The sequence below is a fragment of the Bos indicus genome, chromosome 29, assembly GCF_029378745.1.
Source record: "Bos indicus isolate NIAB-ARS_2022 breed Sahiwal x Tharparkar chromosome 29, NIAB-ARS_B.indTharparkar_mat_pri_1.0, whole genome shotgun sequence".
NCBI classification, from domain to species: domain Eukaryota; kingdom Metazoa; phylum Chordata; class Mammalia; order Artiodactyla; family Bovidae; genus Bos; species Bos indicus.
This window is the reverse complement of record NC_091788.1, coordinates 45,610,651-45,627,354: the sequence shown is the minus strand read 5'-3', so window position 1 is coordinate 45,627,354 and position 16,704 is coordinate 45,610,651. Positions and strand designations below refer to the sequence as shown.

Genomic DNA, 16,704 nt, shown 5'->3' with positions numbered 1-16,704 from the left:
TCATCAAGTTCCACCAACTCTGTCCTAAACTATCTCGACTCAGTCACTTCTCCATGTCCATTCTTGGTACCAAGGCTTGGTTATCACTTCTTTCTAAGCTATTATAGTACATTCTTATCTGATTTACTTTCCACTGCAATTCCTCCCTCACTAGTCTATCCACCACGACACCCTCCCAGGCGGTCTTTCTAAAGCAGATACCATCAAGTATTCCCATGTTTCTAGTTTCTGTCAGGTCTCCTCACTGCCTATTGCAGTACAAACAACTTAACGGGATTCAGACTCTTCTGATCTCAGATCCTCTCCAGTCTGCGTCTACTAGCTAACACTGAAGTACTAGCAATGCTGTAGTGCTGTTTCCTATTTCTATGCCTGTCAATATGCTGGTTCCTCTGCTTGGAATTTCCTTCCTCATCCTCTGGCTTCTTGAACAACCTTAATGTCCCAATATCCAGTTAGTTTACCTCCACTTTTAAGACTTTCTTTCCTCAGTCATACCCTCCTTTCTCGTCTCTTTACTTTATACCTCCTAAATTTCATTTATCACAGCAGAGCACAATTCTGTGTCCTCCTGACTATGAGGACAGGATACAGATACTCGTTTCTGTATCCCCAATACATGCGTTAAACATCAGCAGTACACCCAACAGTGTTCGCTAAATAAATAAATAAATGAGCAAAAGACCAAAAAGAACAAAACTTCTGCACCTATGACAATTCTTACACTAAGAAGCAGTTAAATAGGTAGAAAAGATTTAGAGAACGGCAATTACAAAAAGTAAAGGAAAGAGAAAAAAAAAAAGCAACTTCCATGTAAGGAAAGATGCAAGAAAACAAGCTTCTTCAATTTACAGAGTATGAGATGGGTAATAACTACAGGTAAAGTTACTATGTATAAAATAAATAAGCAACAAAGATATATTGTACAGCACAGGGAAATACAGCCATTGTTTTGTAATAAACTTAAATGGAGTATAATCTATAAAAATACTGACTCTCACACACACAAAAAGCACAAAAGATAAATGGAACAAATATGATATTGTTTACTAAATCCTGGAAGTGTGCAACCAGGCATACTAAAAGGAGTTCTTTTTAGGAACTCTATTATTTAATTTAACAGTGAGTAAATTTAAACTCAAGGCAGTAAGCCAAACAACAATGGTGGAAGTGGACCACATGGAAAAGCACTTAGCATAGTGCCAAGCACAAAATATGCATCTGACATGTGCTATTATTATGCTTTCCAATAGTAAAGTGTGCAACTCCCTCTATAGGAAGCAAATGAGAATCAACAATAATCAGTACCTTTCAGTCCACAGCAACAACTCATTGCAGGTAACACAACCATCTATTACTATTACAGAGGCAAACATCTATTACTAAGAGAGCTCCTTGTTACAGGAAGTAGATACAGTCCCTCAGCATCCACATGGGATTCGTTTTAGGAACTCCGCTTACCCCCTACCCCTGCCACTGGAAACCAAATCCCACACATACTCAAGCTCCTTACAAAATCGTGTAGTATTTGCATATAATCTATGCACATCCTCCCATGTACTTTGAACCACCTCTAGATTACCTATTACAACACTATACAAATGATTATAAATGTGATGTAAATGCTACATTAAGCAGGTGCCAGCATAGCAAATTCAAGTTTTGCTTTTTAAAACTTTCAATTTCCCCCCTGGATATTTTCAATTGGTTGGTTGAATCCATGGATGCAGGCTGCGGGAACACAGTGGGCTGACTGTATGTGTATCTACTACTGCACAAAAAGCACCTTCACTTTCTGATACTTCTTACTCTGCCGTACCACCCATTAGAGTCCGCCTAAGAGATGCCAGTACTGTATCTTTCCCTCCTTTTAACCACTCTTTTAAGGAGAATCTTCCACTGATAGAAAAACATGTATGTATGCTAGATGCATATACACAGATATAAGCACATATACATACTCATTCTTTGTTTTGGGCAAGCACCAGTCTTCAAATACTTCTCAATCCACTGCCTCTGATTCAAAAACCTCACTATCTAGCTACTACTAGTTTAGAAAAACGTCCTTAAAGTCAACTGGTAGGAAACACATATGAAGAAAAGTTTTAAAAATAACTTTAAGTTCACCAGGCTCCCCCATCCCTGGGATTCTCTAGGCAAGAACACTGGAGTAGGTTGCCATTTCCTTCTCCAAAATTAAGGTAATTAACTCTAATTTCTTTTTTAATGAAGAGAAAAAAAGACTGCTAAAATAACTCTTGCACTTCTCTTTATCATCTATCAGAATCACTTGGCAGACTTGTCGAAACAAGTCTGGATCCATTCAGTCTCTGATTCAGTTAAGTTTGGGTTTAGGACCTGGGAATCTGCATTTCTAATAATCTCTCAGAATGGTCATCTGGGTCACACTTTGAAAATAACTGCTTTAAACTATTTGAAATGAGAAAGACCTTGCAGGTGAACAAAATAAAGCTGAGATAACTGATACAGACTTCCTGATGACCAAGCTAAGGTTTTTTAATTGTTAGGGTTCAGTTACTATGTTATATAAGCTTTATGTACTCTCAAGGACATGCACGACACATTTCTGCTCATTTCAATAGACATCTAATCATATCTTGGAGATTCATGTATGTAAGTTATGTTTATATTAAGTTATGTCTCCTATGTGTGCAAAAGTATTGTCTAAAAAAATGAATATACCTTAATTTCAAAATATTGCTAAAAACAATGCTAACCATCATTTGACAATGCAGAGTTATAAATCTTCAATCTGTAAAAACTGTAGTATTTGCAAAACGCAATAAAATGAAGAAGAAATCCAGGCAGTCTTTAGCAACTGATTAAATATGGAGAGTAACAGAGAAAGGAGTAACGGTTGATAATGCCATTAACAAAAAATGCAGTGGTCTATTCCATCTTAAAACATAACAAACATTCAAGAGAACATCCTCTGGACCCTACACTTGTAGCTAATGACTTGCTCCCCTTCTCTCTTCACAACCAAACTTCTCCAAACTTCTCTTCATTCATTCACTGTCTGTTTCATCTCACATCTATTTTGAAGAATGTCTTTTGCCCTCAAATGCCAGTGAAACTCCTGTTTAAAAGTTTCCAGGAACCTCTATGTTGCCAACTCCAACAGAAATCTCAGTCTTCAGTATACTCAGCCTCTAAGGAGCAACCACTTCAGCTTACCATTCCCTCCTCTTTGAAACACTATCAGTGTGAAGAATAGAAACTGGAGTCAAACCTGGATTCAAAAACCAACTTCTTCAGCGGCTACTCAGTGGTCTTGAGCAAATTATATAGTCCCTTCTTAGGTCATTTCCCTGATCTATAAAATAGAGATAATAAAAGCACCTACTTCATACATTTGCAAGCATTAAATGAGTAAAAATACACTAATGCTTAGAACAGTGCCTGATAATCACAGGGCACCACTACTTTTGATTTTCCTCGTATCGCTCTGGTCCCTCTTTCTCTCCCTCTTTGCAAGTCAGTCCCAGTCTGAAGTGAAGTGAAAGTGAAAATTGCTTAGTCTTGTCCAACATTTTGCGACTCCATGGACTATACAGTCCATGAAATTCTCCAGGCCAGAATACTGGAGTGGTTAGCCTTTCCCTTCTTCAAAGGATCTTCCCAACCCAGGGATCAAACCCAGGTCTCCCGCATTGCAGGCGGATTCTTTACCAGCTGAGCCAGGAGGGAAGTCCATGTGTGAACTACCACACATGTGCCAATGAGACCCTGCTATATGCTAATAAGCTCTTCCTAAAGCCCAGAATGGGCCTTCCTTTGTGGCTCAGATGGTGAAGAATCTGTCTGCAATGCAGGAACATGGGTTCAATCCCTGGGTCGGCAAGATCCCCTGAAGAAGGAAATGGCAACCCATTCCAGTATCCTTGCCTGGAAAAATCCCATGGAATGAGAGCTTGGCAGGCTACATATAGCCTATGGGGTCGCAAAGAGTCAGACACTAACTAAAGCCTAGAACCAGTCAGTTACCTGCTCAACGGTTCTACCATGATGTCTCACGGATACTTCACCCTTAACCTATCCAAACTTACGCAAAACTGAATGTAAGCTCTTCCCTTCTATCTCCAAACCTGCTCTTCTTTCAGAGTGACTTGTATCTATCTCAGTAAAAGGACTCCAGCACAAACCATTCACGCGAGAAAAACTTGGGGAGTATATGGTTGTATGTACCCATTAACCTTGCCCTTCATACAACCAATGAACCAAAGTCCTTTGACTCTATTTCCTAAATGTTTGTGAAGACCTCTGTAATTCCACTGTCAGCCTCTCAAGCATACTAGCATTTTATCTTATCTGAACTGTTTTCATTCCAATCCCAAAGAAAGGCAATGCCAAAGAATGTTCAAACTACCACACAATTGCACTCATCTCACTTATTAGCAAAGTAATGCTCAAAATTCTCCAAGTCAGGCTTCAACAGTAAGTGAACCGTGAACTTCCAGATGCTCAAGCTGGGTTTAGAAAAGGCAGAGGAACCAAATTGCCAATATCCGCTGGATCATCGAAAAAGCAACAGAGTTCCAGAAAAACATCTACTTTTGCTTTACTGACTATGCCAAAGCCTTTGACTGTGTGGATCACAACAAACTGTGGAAAATTCTTCAAGAGATGGGGAATACCAGACCACCTGACCTGCCTCCTGAGAGATGTGTATGCAGGTCAAGAAGCAACAATTAGAACTGGACATGGAAAAACAGACTGGTTCCAAATTGGGAAAGGAGTATGTCAAGACTGTATACTGTCATTCTGCTTATTTAATTTATATGCAGAGTACATCATGAGAAATGCTGGGCTGGCTGAAGCACAAGCTGGAGTCAAGATGGCCCGGAAACATATCAATAACCTCAGATATGCAGATGACACTACCCTTATGGCAGAAAGTGAAGAAGAACTAAAGAGCCTCTTGATGAAAGTGAAAGAGGAGAGTGAAAAAGTGGATGGTTGGATGGCATCACCGACTCCATGGACATGAGTTTGGGTAAGCTCCAGGAGTTGATGATGGACAGGGAGCCTGGTGTGCTGCAGTTCGTGGGGTTGCAAAGAGTCGGACACGTCTGAGTGGCTGAACCAAACCACAGTAGCTTCCGTCGGTCTCACCAAATCCATTCTTGTCTCTTCCCATCCTTTTTCTACACAGCAGCTACTGATACTAGTCTACTGATACTAGCATGTTACACTCCTCTGCTGAACTTCTGTATTCCCACTGCATTCACAATAAAGCCCTACTTGACCCGATAACCTTGTTGAGATTTTAATTGTCTCCAGCACTCACTTCTCTCCAGTTACACTGTTCTTTCTGGTTTTATTCAGTTGGTAGGTTCCTCAAACATGTCAGATTTCTTTTAGCGGGGGGCAGAGCGGGGGGCTTTGCTTATGATAATCACTTCTCCCTTTTGCCTGGTTACCTCATGGTCACCCTTCAGGTGTCGGGTTTAAAGGCTTTCTCAAGACAAGGTGTTGTCTAATGCCTGCTGGCACTCCTGAAGCTTAGATTACGTCACCCTATTACACACCTTCAGTGCATCCTCTATTTATCTTTATAGTCCTTTGTGTAACTGTAACTAACATTACTAGCATTAAGTATTTAATATCTGACTTCCCTAACACTGTAATCTTGTGACAGAGGGGCCATGCCTCTGGCTCATCACTGTATCCCAAGTGCTCTGCCTGGTGTGTGACATGTGGTTAAGTGCTTCAAACATTTTCTCATTCCTACCTCAGGGCTTTGAATTAACTGGTTCCTCAGCCTAGAGCTCTGCTGACCCAGATCTGGTCACTCAAGCCCTTGAACTTCATAAGACTGGCTCTGCATCACTCAGGTCTCAGTTACAAAACACCATCTTCTCAGGGAGCCTTTTCCAATGACCCAAGCTCAAGGAGTGATCCCCATACTACAAGTATTTCATCCCCCCTCTTAATTTCTTCAAAATATCCAGCACTGTCTGAACCCATAGTTATTTGGAAGTTCTAAAAAAGCAAGGCCCAAGTTAAGTGCCTGATACAGATTAAGCATTTAGCAAACATTTAAGTGAATGAATCTCCTGAATGAGAAAAGATGACTTGGAGAACATCCTAAATACCAAAACATTCACAAGCTCTACTCCAACGAAGTTGAAGAAGAGGCAGTATATCTTAGACTGCCTACTATGAATCCTGGCTCTTTTCCCTACTTAGCTGTATGCATGCGTAGTTGCTCAGTAGTCTCCGACTCTCTGCGACCCCATGGGCTGTGGCCTGCCAGGTTCCTCTGTCCACAGGATTCTTTAGGCAAGAATACTGGAGTGGGTTGCCATTCCCTTCTCCAGGATCTTCCTGACCCAGGGATTGAACCCGGGTCTCCTGCCCTGCAGGCGGATTCTTTACTGTCTGAGCCATTGGCTCAGTTTACTTAGCTTTATAACCTCTGGTAAGCTACTTAACTGCACTATGCCTCAGTTTCCAAACCAGAAAATGGGAATCATAGAACCTACCTCAAGGGGTTGCTGAAAATTAAATTAGTTAATATATGTAAAATGCCAGTACTAAGCACACAATATACACTCAATTAATGTGTACTAGATAACTATCTCTCAGACAGGACTTTCTCCCTCTGTTTCAAATATACAAGGTGACTTTTCCTTTATCTCATCCACCCAAAAAGCGCCCCTTTTGGTTTTTTTTTTTCTTTTGCACATTGTGCAACTCCAATGGCATCTTTCACAAAATTTAAGAAATGTGAATGATACCCTCTGGAATTGTGTAACATGGTAGCACCATCCCCATTTCCTAGCAACTCCTAGAATTGTGAGTTTCAAAAAAGTAAGATGACCAAAAGTCAAAAAATAGAAACGTACTTTGGAAATGATTAAAATACTATAAAACAAGCACTATATTTACAAATCTACATTCTCTCGAAGTTACTGTCAAAAAAAAGGAAGGGCTGGCTAGATGATACAAAAGAGTTTTGACACAAAAGCATTTGTAACTTCTGTGATCCAGGGATATAAGGAAATGAATAAGGTTGGGGCTACCTTAAATTCACACTGAGGGCCACAACCAGTTCATCAGATTGTTTCTCAGGAAGGGCCATGGGTTTTTCAGCCACAGGGTAATACACAACATTTCAATATTTGCTCGTGTCAATACCACACCTTTTATCTTTTTTTTCTATTCTTCAAAGAGAGTATCAAAATATTTATTGTAACTCCATTATTGATCTCAAGACACTGAGTATTTACTTTGGTTACCCACATTAGTTGATCTTAGAATAAGTAAGTGACGTGAAAGTCGATCAGTCACGTCCAACTCTTTGTGATCCCACGGGCTGTAGCCTGTCAGGCTCCTCTGTCCATGGAATTCTCCAGGTAAGAATACTAGAGTGGGTAGCCATTCCCTTCTCCAGGGGAATCTTCCTAACCCAGGTCTCCCACATTGCAAGGTGGATTCTTTACCATCTGAGCCACCAGGGAAGTTAAAAGGAGTAATAAAGAAATCTGCAACTAGGTTGAGGACTTGTCATGACCATGAAGCTACTTCTGTGAAAATTCAACAACAAAAAAACCATTTCATGCTTATTTGGGCAAAGCCCTAAAAAACGCAATCTGAGATGATTTCAAGATGTTCTGCGTTGGACTTAAACCTCTAAGATTAACAGAAGATAATCAGAATGGAGACCCAGAACCCACTGACTGAATCTCTCCCTTTAAATCTGAATTTTCAAACTCCCACTATTAACACTGGATAATTCTCTATTGTAGGAAATGTTTAATGGAATGTTTTAACAGCATCTGCAGTCTCTACTCACTAAAATACCAGCAGTACACCCCTAGTCTGACAATCAAAAATGTCTCCAGATATTGCCAAATGTCCCCCCTGACAGGGCAAAAACCACCCCCAGCTGAGAATCTCTGCTTTAAATAAATCTGTTCCAACTGTCTAAAATATCCACCAATATTCTCACCTCCCTCTTTTAAAAACCCTCCCACTGATCTTCCTGATAATCGAGATCATCCCAGAGTCCACCTTAATTCGTCTTTGCCTCCAGAATCCTCAGAATTCACTTAGCAGTACAACTCCCTCAATAACAGGTCAGTTCTCTTGTTTAAAACTAGAGTTGGTAATGCAGTTTGTATGAAGACTCTGGGCTCATGATCCCCAGTCAAGCATTCTTTTCCATCAAAATACACTGCCATCCATCAGACAGCACGTTTTGTCAGTCCTTCATTGCCCAAGTGTCTTGCTTCTATCCTTCCTTTTCATTTCTACTATCTACACCTGAGAGTGGTGGTTCTGAAACTTTTGCACGCATCGAAACCACCTGGCTTGTTAAAAACCCAGGTCGCTGGGCCCCAACCCAGAGTTTCTGATCCAGCAAGAATGAGGCAGGGTCCAAAAATAAGCATTTCTAAGCAGCTCCCAGATTCGCAGATAAGGTCTACCTTGCTGGTAAAGGAACCACAGTTTGAGAACCACTGCACTTGAGTACAGGTACCTATCACCTCAATTCAGTTCACTTCAGTCGCTCAGTCATGTCCGACTCTTTGCGACCCCATGAATCGCAGCACACCAGGCCTGCCTGTCCATCACCAACTCCCGGAGTTCACTCAAACTCATGTCCATCGAGGCAGTGATGCCATCCAGCCATCTCATCCTCTGTCATCCCCTTCTCCCCCTGCCCCCAATCCCTCCCAGCATCAGAGTCTTTTCCAATGAGTCAACTCTTCGCGTGAGGTGGCCAAAGTACTGGAGTTTCAGCTTTAGCATCATTCCTTCCAAAGAACACCCAGGGCTGATCTCCTTCAGAATGGACTGGTTGGATCTCCTTGCAGTCCAAGGGTCTCTCAAGAGTCTTCTCCAACACCACAGTTCAAAAGCATCAATTCTTTGGCACTGAGCTTTCTTCACAGTCCAACTCTCACACCCATACATGACCACAGGAAAAACCATAGCCTTGACTAGACGGACCTTTGTTGACAAAGTAATGTCTCTGCTTTTCAATATGCTATCTAGGTTGGCCATAACTTTTCTTCCAAGGACTAAGCGTCTTTTAATTTCATGGCTGCAGTCACCATCTGCAGTGATTTTGGAGCCCCAAAAAATAAAGTTTGACACTGTTTCCACTGTTTCCCCATCTATTTGCCATGAAGTGATGGGACCAGATGCCATGATCTTCTCAAGAGGTAATCTATTTTAATCTTTCAGACAACTTCCTGACATAAAACTACAAAAATATTACTCCTAAAATACCACTCTGATCAAATTAGTGTACAATTAAAAACAAACCATAACTTTAGTGGCTCTCTACTTTTCATACCTGGCTTTCATAATTGTTTAAAATGTGTTCCCTACATTATCAACACTACCTCCCAAAACAAATCTTCTACTTCCTATTAACAACTTATCAGACCCCCCACTCCATAGTAAGACTTGTGCTATCTTTACCTTCTGCAAGGCCACCCTCTTCCCTCCTCCTCTCTACCTACCTGAAGGAGGCCTTCACCACTGTATCTGTCAAAACCACTGGTTTGGTCACTATCTGCTGCCTTTTATCTTTATGCTTTAAGTTTTTACCAAGTACTCACAGATAGAGAAAACCCCCAAGAACCTAAAATTTAAAACAGAAAACAATGATATGAGTGACATGCATAAATAAAAGGCTTGACATATATGCAAACTACACAAATATTGCTATTTTAGTAGACCAAGTGCAGTAAGTTCAGAATTGACAAAAAATGAAAGAGCACACTAACTTTTAAAAAACATGATCATATTTTGGCTGTCAAGTATTTGTAGCCATCTCATTTAGGATGTTAAGTAGTTATATTAACTACTTAAAAGAAATTGCAAAAGTAGCCTCAAAAAAAGATAAACTACTCAGTTTACAACTTCCTACCACAGAAGTACCTATTTGTTTTCTGTATGAAATACACTGCATGAGATGATAAGGAATGAAAGGAGAAACAGGGTTCAAGGTCAAGCTCCACCCCTTATCAACTTTGTGATCCTGGTCAAGTCAAGGCAGCTCCCTAGGCCTCTATTTCCATAATAAAAACATTAAGGTTTAAAAATTATACCATCTACCTTACAGGGTTGTTTTGAGGATTAAACAGGGTAATGTGTTTGAAAGAACCTGGCCTAGTACCTAACACATGATAAATGTTTACTGAATTTTAACCTCTGCACAATGCAAAAACACAGTATTATCCCAAAAGTGAGACCAAGGGAGCAAATTAATAAAACTTGATTAAGGACGTCCATTCCCCAAGAGGAAAAATAAAGAGAGACATAAAATAAGAGTGTTATGTCCCTCTGCATGGTATATACCAAATGTACCCATTCCCCAACTTAATAGTCAAAACCAAGACTTGAGATTAACACAACCACCATCACTTTCAACTTCACAACCGTAAGCCTGTCTTAAAAGTCAGCAAAAACCTTAACACAGAAGGTTTAACAGGATTTGAGGAAGAACTTAAAATTCAGACAGCTTTTACAGTTAACTAATATTTTCTTATTTTAGTGGCCTAAATACTATAAATGTGTTCATGTGGTATGTGTGCTGAACGTTTTTCATTTGTTAGAGCTTAGGCATTCTGGTTCTTATGTATACACTACAGAACCCAAACCCCAACAGTGTGTTCATCCCTGTACACCAAACTCTCCTCCATTCTTGATCTATTCCTAGTAGTCAAGAAAACTCATAGAAAAGAAAAGTATTTATAAGGGGTTTCCACAATATCAACAAATACTTATTGAGCATTTTCTATATATTGCAGATTGAGAGTACTTTCTTTTCTCTTTTTAAGGCTACTTTATTAACCACTTTCTATGTGTCAGGCACTATTCAAAGCATCTAGTAGATACCACAAACAAAAACGAAGTCCCAAATCTCAAGGAGCTTATACTCTAATGGAGATATATGCACAAACAAACTTAAGTATGATAGTGATGAGTGCTCAGCAAAATAAGACAAGTAACGGCTTAAATACATCCCTCATTCTGTATTTGGGTCCCCAAAATACAGGTCACTGTGGAAGACTGATGCTTAAGTATAAAAAATTAGCTCCCTCATCATCTGCATGTTGAATACCAAAAATAGGCAATAAGATTTTCCTATATTACTAGGAAAGAGACTGCGAAAATGTACTCTTTCACCAATACAGACTGACAGTTAAGTCTAATGGAATAATTATAAATAAGCAAAGTCATCAATTTAGACCATGCTATAATTTTTTTAATTGTTAAGCTATGGAAAAAAATGGCTTAAAATTAGGTTTTTGTGTTGCCTGGTCTATTCCTGGCCAGAAAAACCTTACAGAGGGTACATTCAAAGTGGGACTGTTTGTAAAAGGGTGAATCTGTTCATTCATTGCTCCTGAATCGGGGGATACGATTTTAAGGATAACCCAAAGAAAGGTGAGAACATCATAAGGAACTGGGGCCCTCAGTTTCCTACAACAAATAAATGATTCAGCTACTTTAGAGAGAATCATATATAAGGCACATTAACAGGATTGAGCATCCAATAGTGTAATAACATCCTTTAGAAAATCTCTTAATTTCATCATCAAGACTGACAAGCAAGCTGAACTCTCAAGTAAATCAGCATCTCTCCCTTCAGATAACAGTACTAACTTAAGTCAAGAGAAAAAAGTATTCAGAAACATGAAAGAGAAAAAAGTATAACTTCTTTTACCCTGAAGCATACTGTCTGAAGTATACTGTCTTCGCTTTCTTTTTACGCTAATTTAGTCATTCGTTTCTACAATTGCCTTTGGCAGGGGCTAGTGAATTTTTTCCATACCAAATGTAACTACACTTTACTCATTTATTTTAAGGCACATTATTTTGCCCTTGACTTTCTATGCAATAGCAAGAACTACTCAGAATTGGTGTGACTTCAAAAACCTAAAAGATCATCAAGTACAACTGCTAAGGATTTAACTAATATTTTAGACTAAGAAACTCTAAAATACTATGTAGAACATTCCCTGTAAATGAACACTTAAATATACATAGCTGTGACAAGCATTCAAAACTGCTCCAACACTTTGGCTCCTGAAACCAAATTAAGGAAGAAAAGTTCCATAATTAGTACCTGACAATGTTTCTCAGTAAGGTCCTACATCCAAATTACTAGAAACACAGAAATAAATCATCTTTACCTCAGGACAACCAAATAACCACCCATCACCAAAACTGAAAGTTCTATTCCTCTCACTGTCATACCTCCTTAGGGATGCCAACTTGCCATGGAGAGTATGTGGCTTTCTTCTAGAAATCTATACACAAAACTACTAATATTTTCATTAAAAACAAAATATTTTCATTAAAAACATACATACCATCTTCAAAAGTGTAATTCTCCTCCACAAACACTAGTTTGACAAAAGAAAAGCCCATTTTTAAAAACCATTTCTGATTTTTTAAAAGATGACTTGTCACAAAGATGATATAAACATCATAATTTATCTCACCAAATCCAAGTCAGTTAAAAGCATTAAAGAGGATCTATTCAATCATGAATAATACACATTCTTATTAGTAAGGATACAACTTTTTTTTTTAAGATACGAGAAAGGTTCTCAATATAAAGAAGTCTTGTTCCAACATGAGTCTGTATTCAGACTGTTGATACTGGTACAACATTTTCTTCCCAAGAAGCTATTTTGAAGATATGTCACAGAGGGACTACCATTTAGATTCTGTCCTCTAAAACAATATGGAAGTAAAAGCCGGTTAACACTATAATCAATATACTAGGTGATTCAATTCAATTTGACAAACATATAGCATGAAACCAAACTTTAATCATAAAGCCAAGTTAGTATACCTGTCATTTATTCTCTTTCAAACTTTATGTTCCATGGCCAGTAACTGCAAAGCAAAACTAAATTCTATACTCTGACCTACTTTAAAGAGACACAGTGTTATAACTACTGTAAAACTTAGCCTTTATGTCTTCATGTTAGTCTTAAAATTCCTCAAATAACTAACTTAATACAGAATGCTATAATGTAAGTGTTTGACACAGAGCCATTAAGGGCTCGGTAGGCACACTGCCATTCAAATAAGCCACCAATATCATATCAAAAGTTATGTTATGGAAGGGATTTACACTTCAGATATAATTTTGTCATGTAATTTTAAAAAGGAAAACAAACAGTAATTCTAAACTCCAAGATTATTACCCAAAATTTAAGATTCTCCCAAAATTTGTGCTTTATCCTCTTACACACCACTTTTACAAAATCACAAACCAGAAGGAAAAATATGCTAAAGAAAGGTTAATGTGTGCAACAGGTAGCAATCATTTTACAATTAAAAAAAAAAAAAACTTACCAGGGCAAAAATCACACTTACCACTACCTTTCTACCTTGTTAAAAAATGTGAAAACTTGTTTTGAAAGACTAAATCCCAAGATCTCTTATTTACAAAACAGCTCAGCAATCCTACCAGCTGACATGATAAAAACTAATTTCAAATAGCAGTTAACTAACTGGGAAAGAGTTTTGCAGCATCTTCTTTCTTTTCCCAAAGAAAAATTGAACTCAAGAAATGTCAAAACAAAAAATAAATCCTATATGTACAAAATTCCACTAATGATATACTTTATTTATAGAAGTTGGAGATAAAGAATTATAATCTCAACACAGATTGGGAGACAAGAAGTAAACCTCTGAAATAAGGTTTACCAGAACATTATTGCCTACTGGACATAGTAATACTTGCCAACATACACCACACCTTTTCAACAGTCACATTAAGGGGGTGTGGGGCGGGGGGAAAAACAGCCTATTCTCAGAGTCTGGAGATCAACAGAAAAAGCTTTAGAGAATCATTCTTTTTTCCTCCAAATTCAGTCTAATATGCAGAGCCAAGTAAAACCAGCATAAATTCCTTCAGTTAATCTTCTAAGTCTTTCAGTTCACCAAATTTACATAATACAGACAGTTCTGTGGCTTTCCTCATTCCCCACTCTACAAACATAAATTCACAATTCTGAAATGAATATATGCTGAGTATTAATAAAACTCTCTTTGATGAAGAAAAACAAAAATCAAATTCTTTTAACTCCAGCAGGGAAACCCTGAGAGGAAAACAGGGCCTAAAGGACAAAGTATCCACATGCAGACACAAGTCAATTCCCTCCAAATCATTACTAAGTAGAAATTTATTCCCGTAAGAGAGATCACATACATCCCTCCCAAAATACAAAATACAGAACTTTATCGGCATCCAGTATTCTACCTTCTCTCAATCAATACCCTTCAACACTATCAATGTTCGTGTTAAAAAAAAAAAAAAAAAAAAAAAACCTTAGTTCTACTCCCCAGCTCAAAGCCACAGATCTTGGTACACCATAATCTAAGAAGAAAATTATACAGAACTATTCTTCCTCAAATAGCTTTGCTCCTAAAATTTACATTCTAATCTAAATCAATTAGATTACAATTTCAGTATTTTGAAATTAGGAATCCTTGTCATGCTGTAATTCACAAAATCATCTGATTTACAATCGTTTTGGCAGAAGGCTACCTATACATTCATTTCCAAATAGGATGACTATTATGGCTGTAACTACTTGGCCTAAAACCCACATGAGATATTATCTTCCCTCCTCCTCTGGGGCAGAGAAAAGCCACCTGAAAAGTTTTAATCACAGTATGTTCACAAATGGAAACAAAATAGTTATTCTGCTTCAAAACTGAAGAAAAAAAAAAAGGCAAGTAAATACTAACCAATCTCTGGCTGTAACGAATCCTTTCTTCTTCGGGTTCCATCTCTCACTCTTCTGTTGAAATTACAGAAAGAAACCACTCCAGGGCTGCCTTCCTCTTCCTCCTTAGGAACCAGATTGCAACACTAAAGAATAATGATAGGAGCAGAGATGAGAACTCATCCTCGAACTCAAGCTTTTTTCCCTTGGAATGAAGTATTTAGGATATGCGTAAGTTAAAAGTTTTCCTAAGAAACCGGGTTCCTCTTCATCAGTTTGGGAACTCTCAGCTTTGGGGCAAGTTGTGCCAAACCAAGATCAACAATCACATTACAACTGTCTGAGGCCTATAGGCAAAAGATGGTTTCAGTTCCTTACAGTCGGGCTACACCACTTGTTTCTCCCCACAGGATTACCATAGTCAAGGCTCCCCTTCACGGCAACATTAGCAAAAAAAAAAAAAAAAAAGCCGCAGCGGGGGGGGGGGGGGGGGGGGGGGGGGGGCGGGTAGGACTTTTCTCTCCTAGCGCCGACCAGGTAAAGCAGCCACTGAACGAATCCAGATCCTAACCAAAATAGTTCTTTCAGCCGTAATTAGAAACTAGAGAAAAGGACAGACTAATACATAAAGAGAACAAGAAATGAAGACTCCAAAACCATTTCCTATACACCTCTAGTAAAATCCGTATACAATCGTCGCCGTCCTTCCTAAACTCCCCGGATCTTTTCATTTCCAAACCAACCCTCCACCCCAACACAAGACGCGTACAACTCTGAAACAAATTCAAGAGAGTTGCAAATCAGGAACAAAAATTGATCAGATCTTTCTGTTTAAAGTAATAAGATATCTTACTTAAACATATAAGTCAAATTCATCTTTTCCAAATATTAAAGACCGGTTTGCGCGACGGTCGATTCCTAATACCAAGGTTTTTCTTGTTTCTAAATAATTCTCAGGGATAATGGCTTCCACAGAGAATGCAGATTTTTTTTCGTTTTGTAACTACATTATGGCCACGTTAAGAGCATCCTTTCAAAACTGCTACGAGACCCGAGGACCCGATGACACAGTTTGCAATAGCAGTTCGTGGCAGAGCCCTCCTGGAGGAAGCCGTCGCCCCAAGTCGGGAGTCAAACCGTGTTTGCACCCCCTGGACGAGGACAGCCCGGGCTTGGGAACAGTCAGGGCCAGAGAAGAAAAAAATGGCAAATCTCGCCGGGTTCCCCCCGGGAAAGGCGTTTCAATGGTTCGTTCACCCATCAGAAAAAGAAATAGAAACTTTACATTAAGTCTTTAGATAACACAACGAACCAAAACTTCCAAAGGGGGAGGGGGGGGTAAACGATAGGAGGGGGAAATCTCACCGGGGATTTTGCTCGTGAGTTCTTGTCCAAGTGAGAAGTGAAAGATTCCAAAAACTGAGAGGAAAAATTAAATCCCAAACGTCGTCTTCGGTTTTTTTCCGTGGATCAATCCAGTATCCAGAGGGTCAGAGCGACCCGGAAAAGAGAGGAAACAGTTGCTGAATCAAACCTCCTCTTCTGGCTTTGGAAACCGGGAGTCGGAGGCGTCACGAGAGGGGAGCGCGACCCCTCGGCGCCGAGCCCGGGGCGCCCCCGCCTCCCCCGAGCGAGCGGTCAGCAGCCCGAGCGCAAGCCCCGGACCAGCCCCGGCCGCGGGGAGCGCCCTCTTCGCAGTGCCCTCGGCGAGCAGCTGCTCGGCCGCCTCCAGAGCCCGGGAGCGACGGCCGATCAGCTGAGACCGGCCGACCCGAGGCTGCCCGCGCCGCCCCGGCCCCCCGGAACGCGGGCCCCGGCCCCGGGGGGCGGAGAGGGCGGGAGCGGCGCGGCGCGCCGGGCTGGGGGCCCCGGGTCCCCTCGCGTCTCCCCCTCAGCCCGAGCTCCGCGCTGCGGGACGAGCCCCCGGCTACTCCCCAGTCGCAGAGGAAGGATTCCGGGGGATGGG

At 40.0% G+C, this 16,704-nt stretch overlaps 1 protein-coding gene across 3 annotated transcripts in view; it reads right to left on the bottom strand.

Annotated features, from left to right (window-relative positions):
- The window catches only part of KDM2A (lysine demethylase 2A), a 91,891-nt gene extending 75,512 nt beyond the window's left edge, over positions 1-16,379 (bottom strand). The window contains exons 1-2 of one of the 3 annotated variants that reach the window (XM_019954718.2): positions 16,104-16,379; positions 14,761-14,884 (exon numbers count right to left, since the gene is read on the bottom strand). In XM_019954718.2, the coding sequence (XP_019810277.1) occupies positions 14,761-14,802 (42 nt within the window). In that variant the 5' untranslated portion in view covers positions 14,803-14,884; positions 16,104-16,379. Of the gene's footprint in view, positions 1-9,500; positions 9,623-14,760; positions 14,885-16,103 lie in introns of those variants that run through there. The other 2 variants (XM_019954720.2, XM_070783250.1) reach the window with 2 other exon arrangements.
- Between the last annotated feature and the right edge of the window lie 325 nt (positions 16,380-16,704).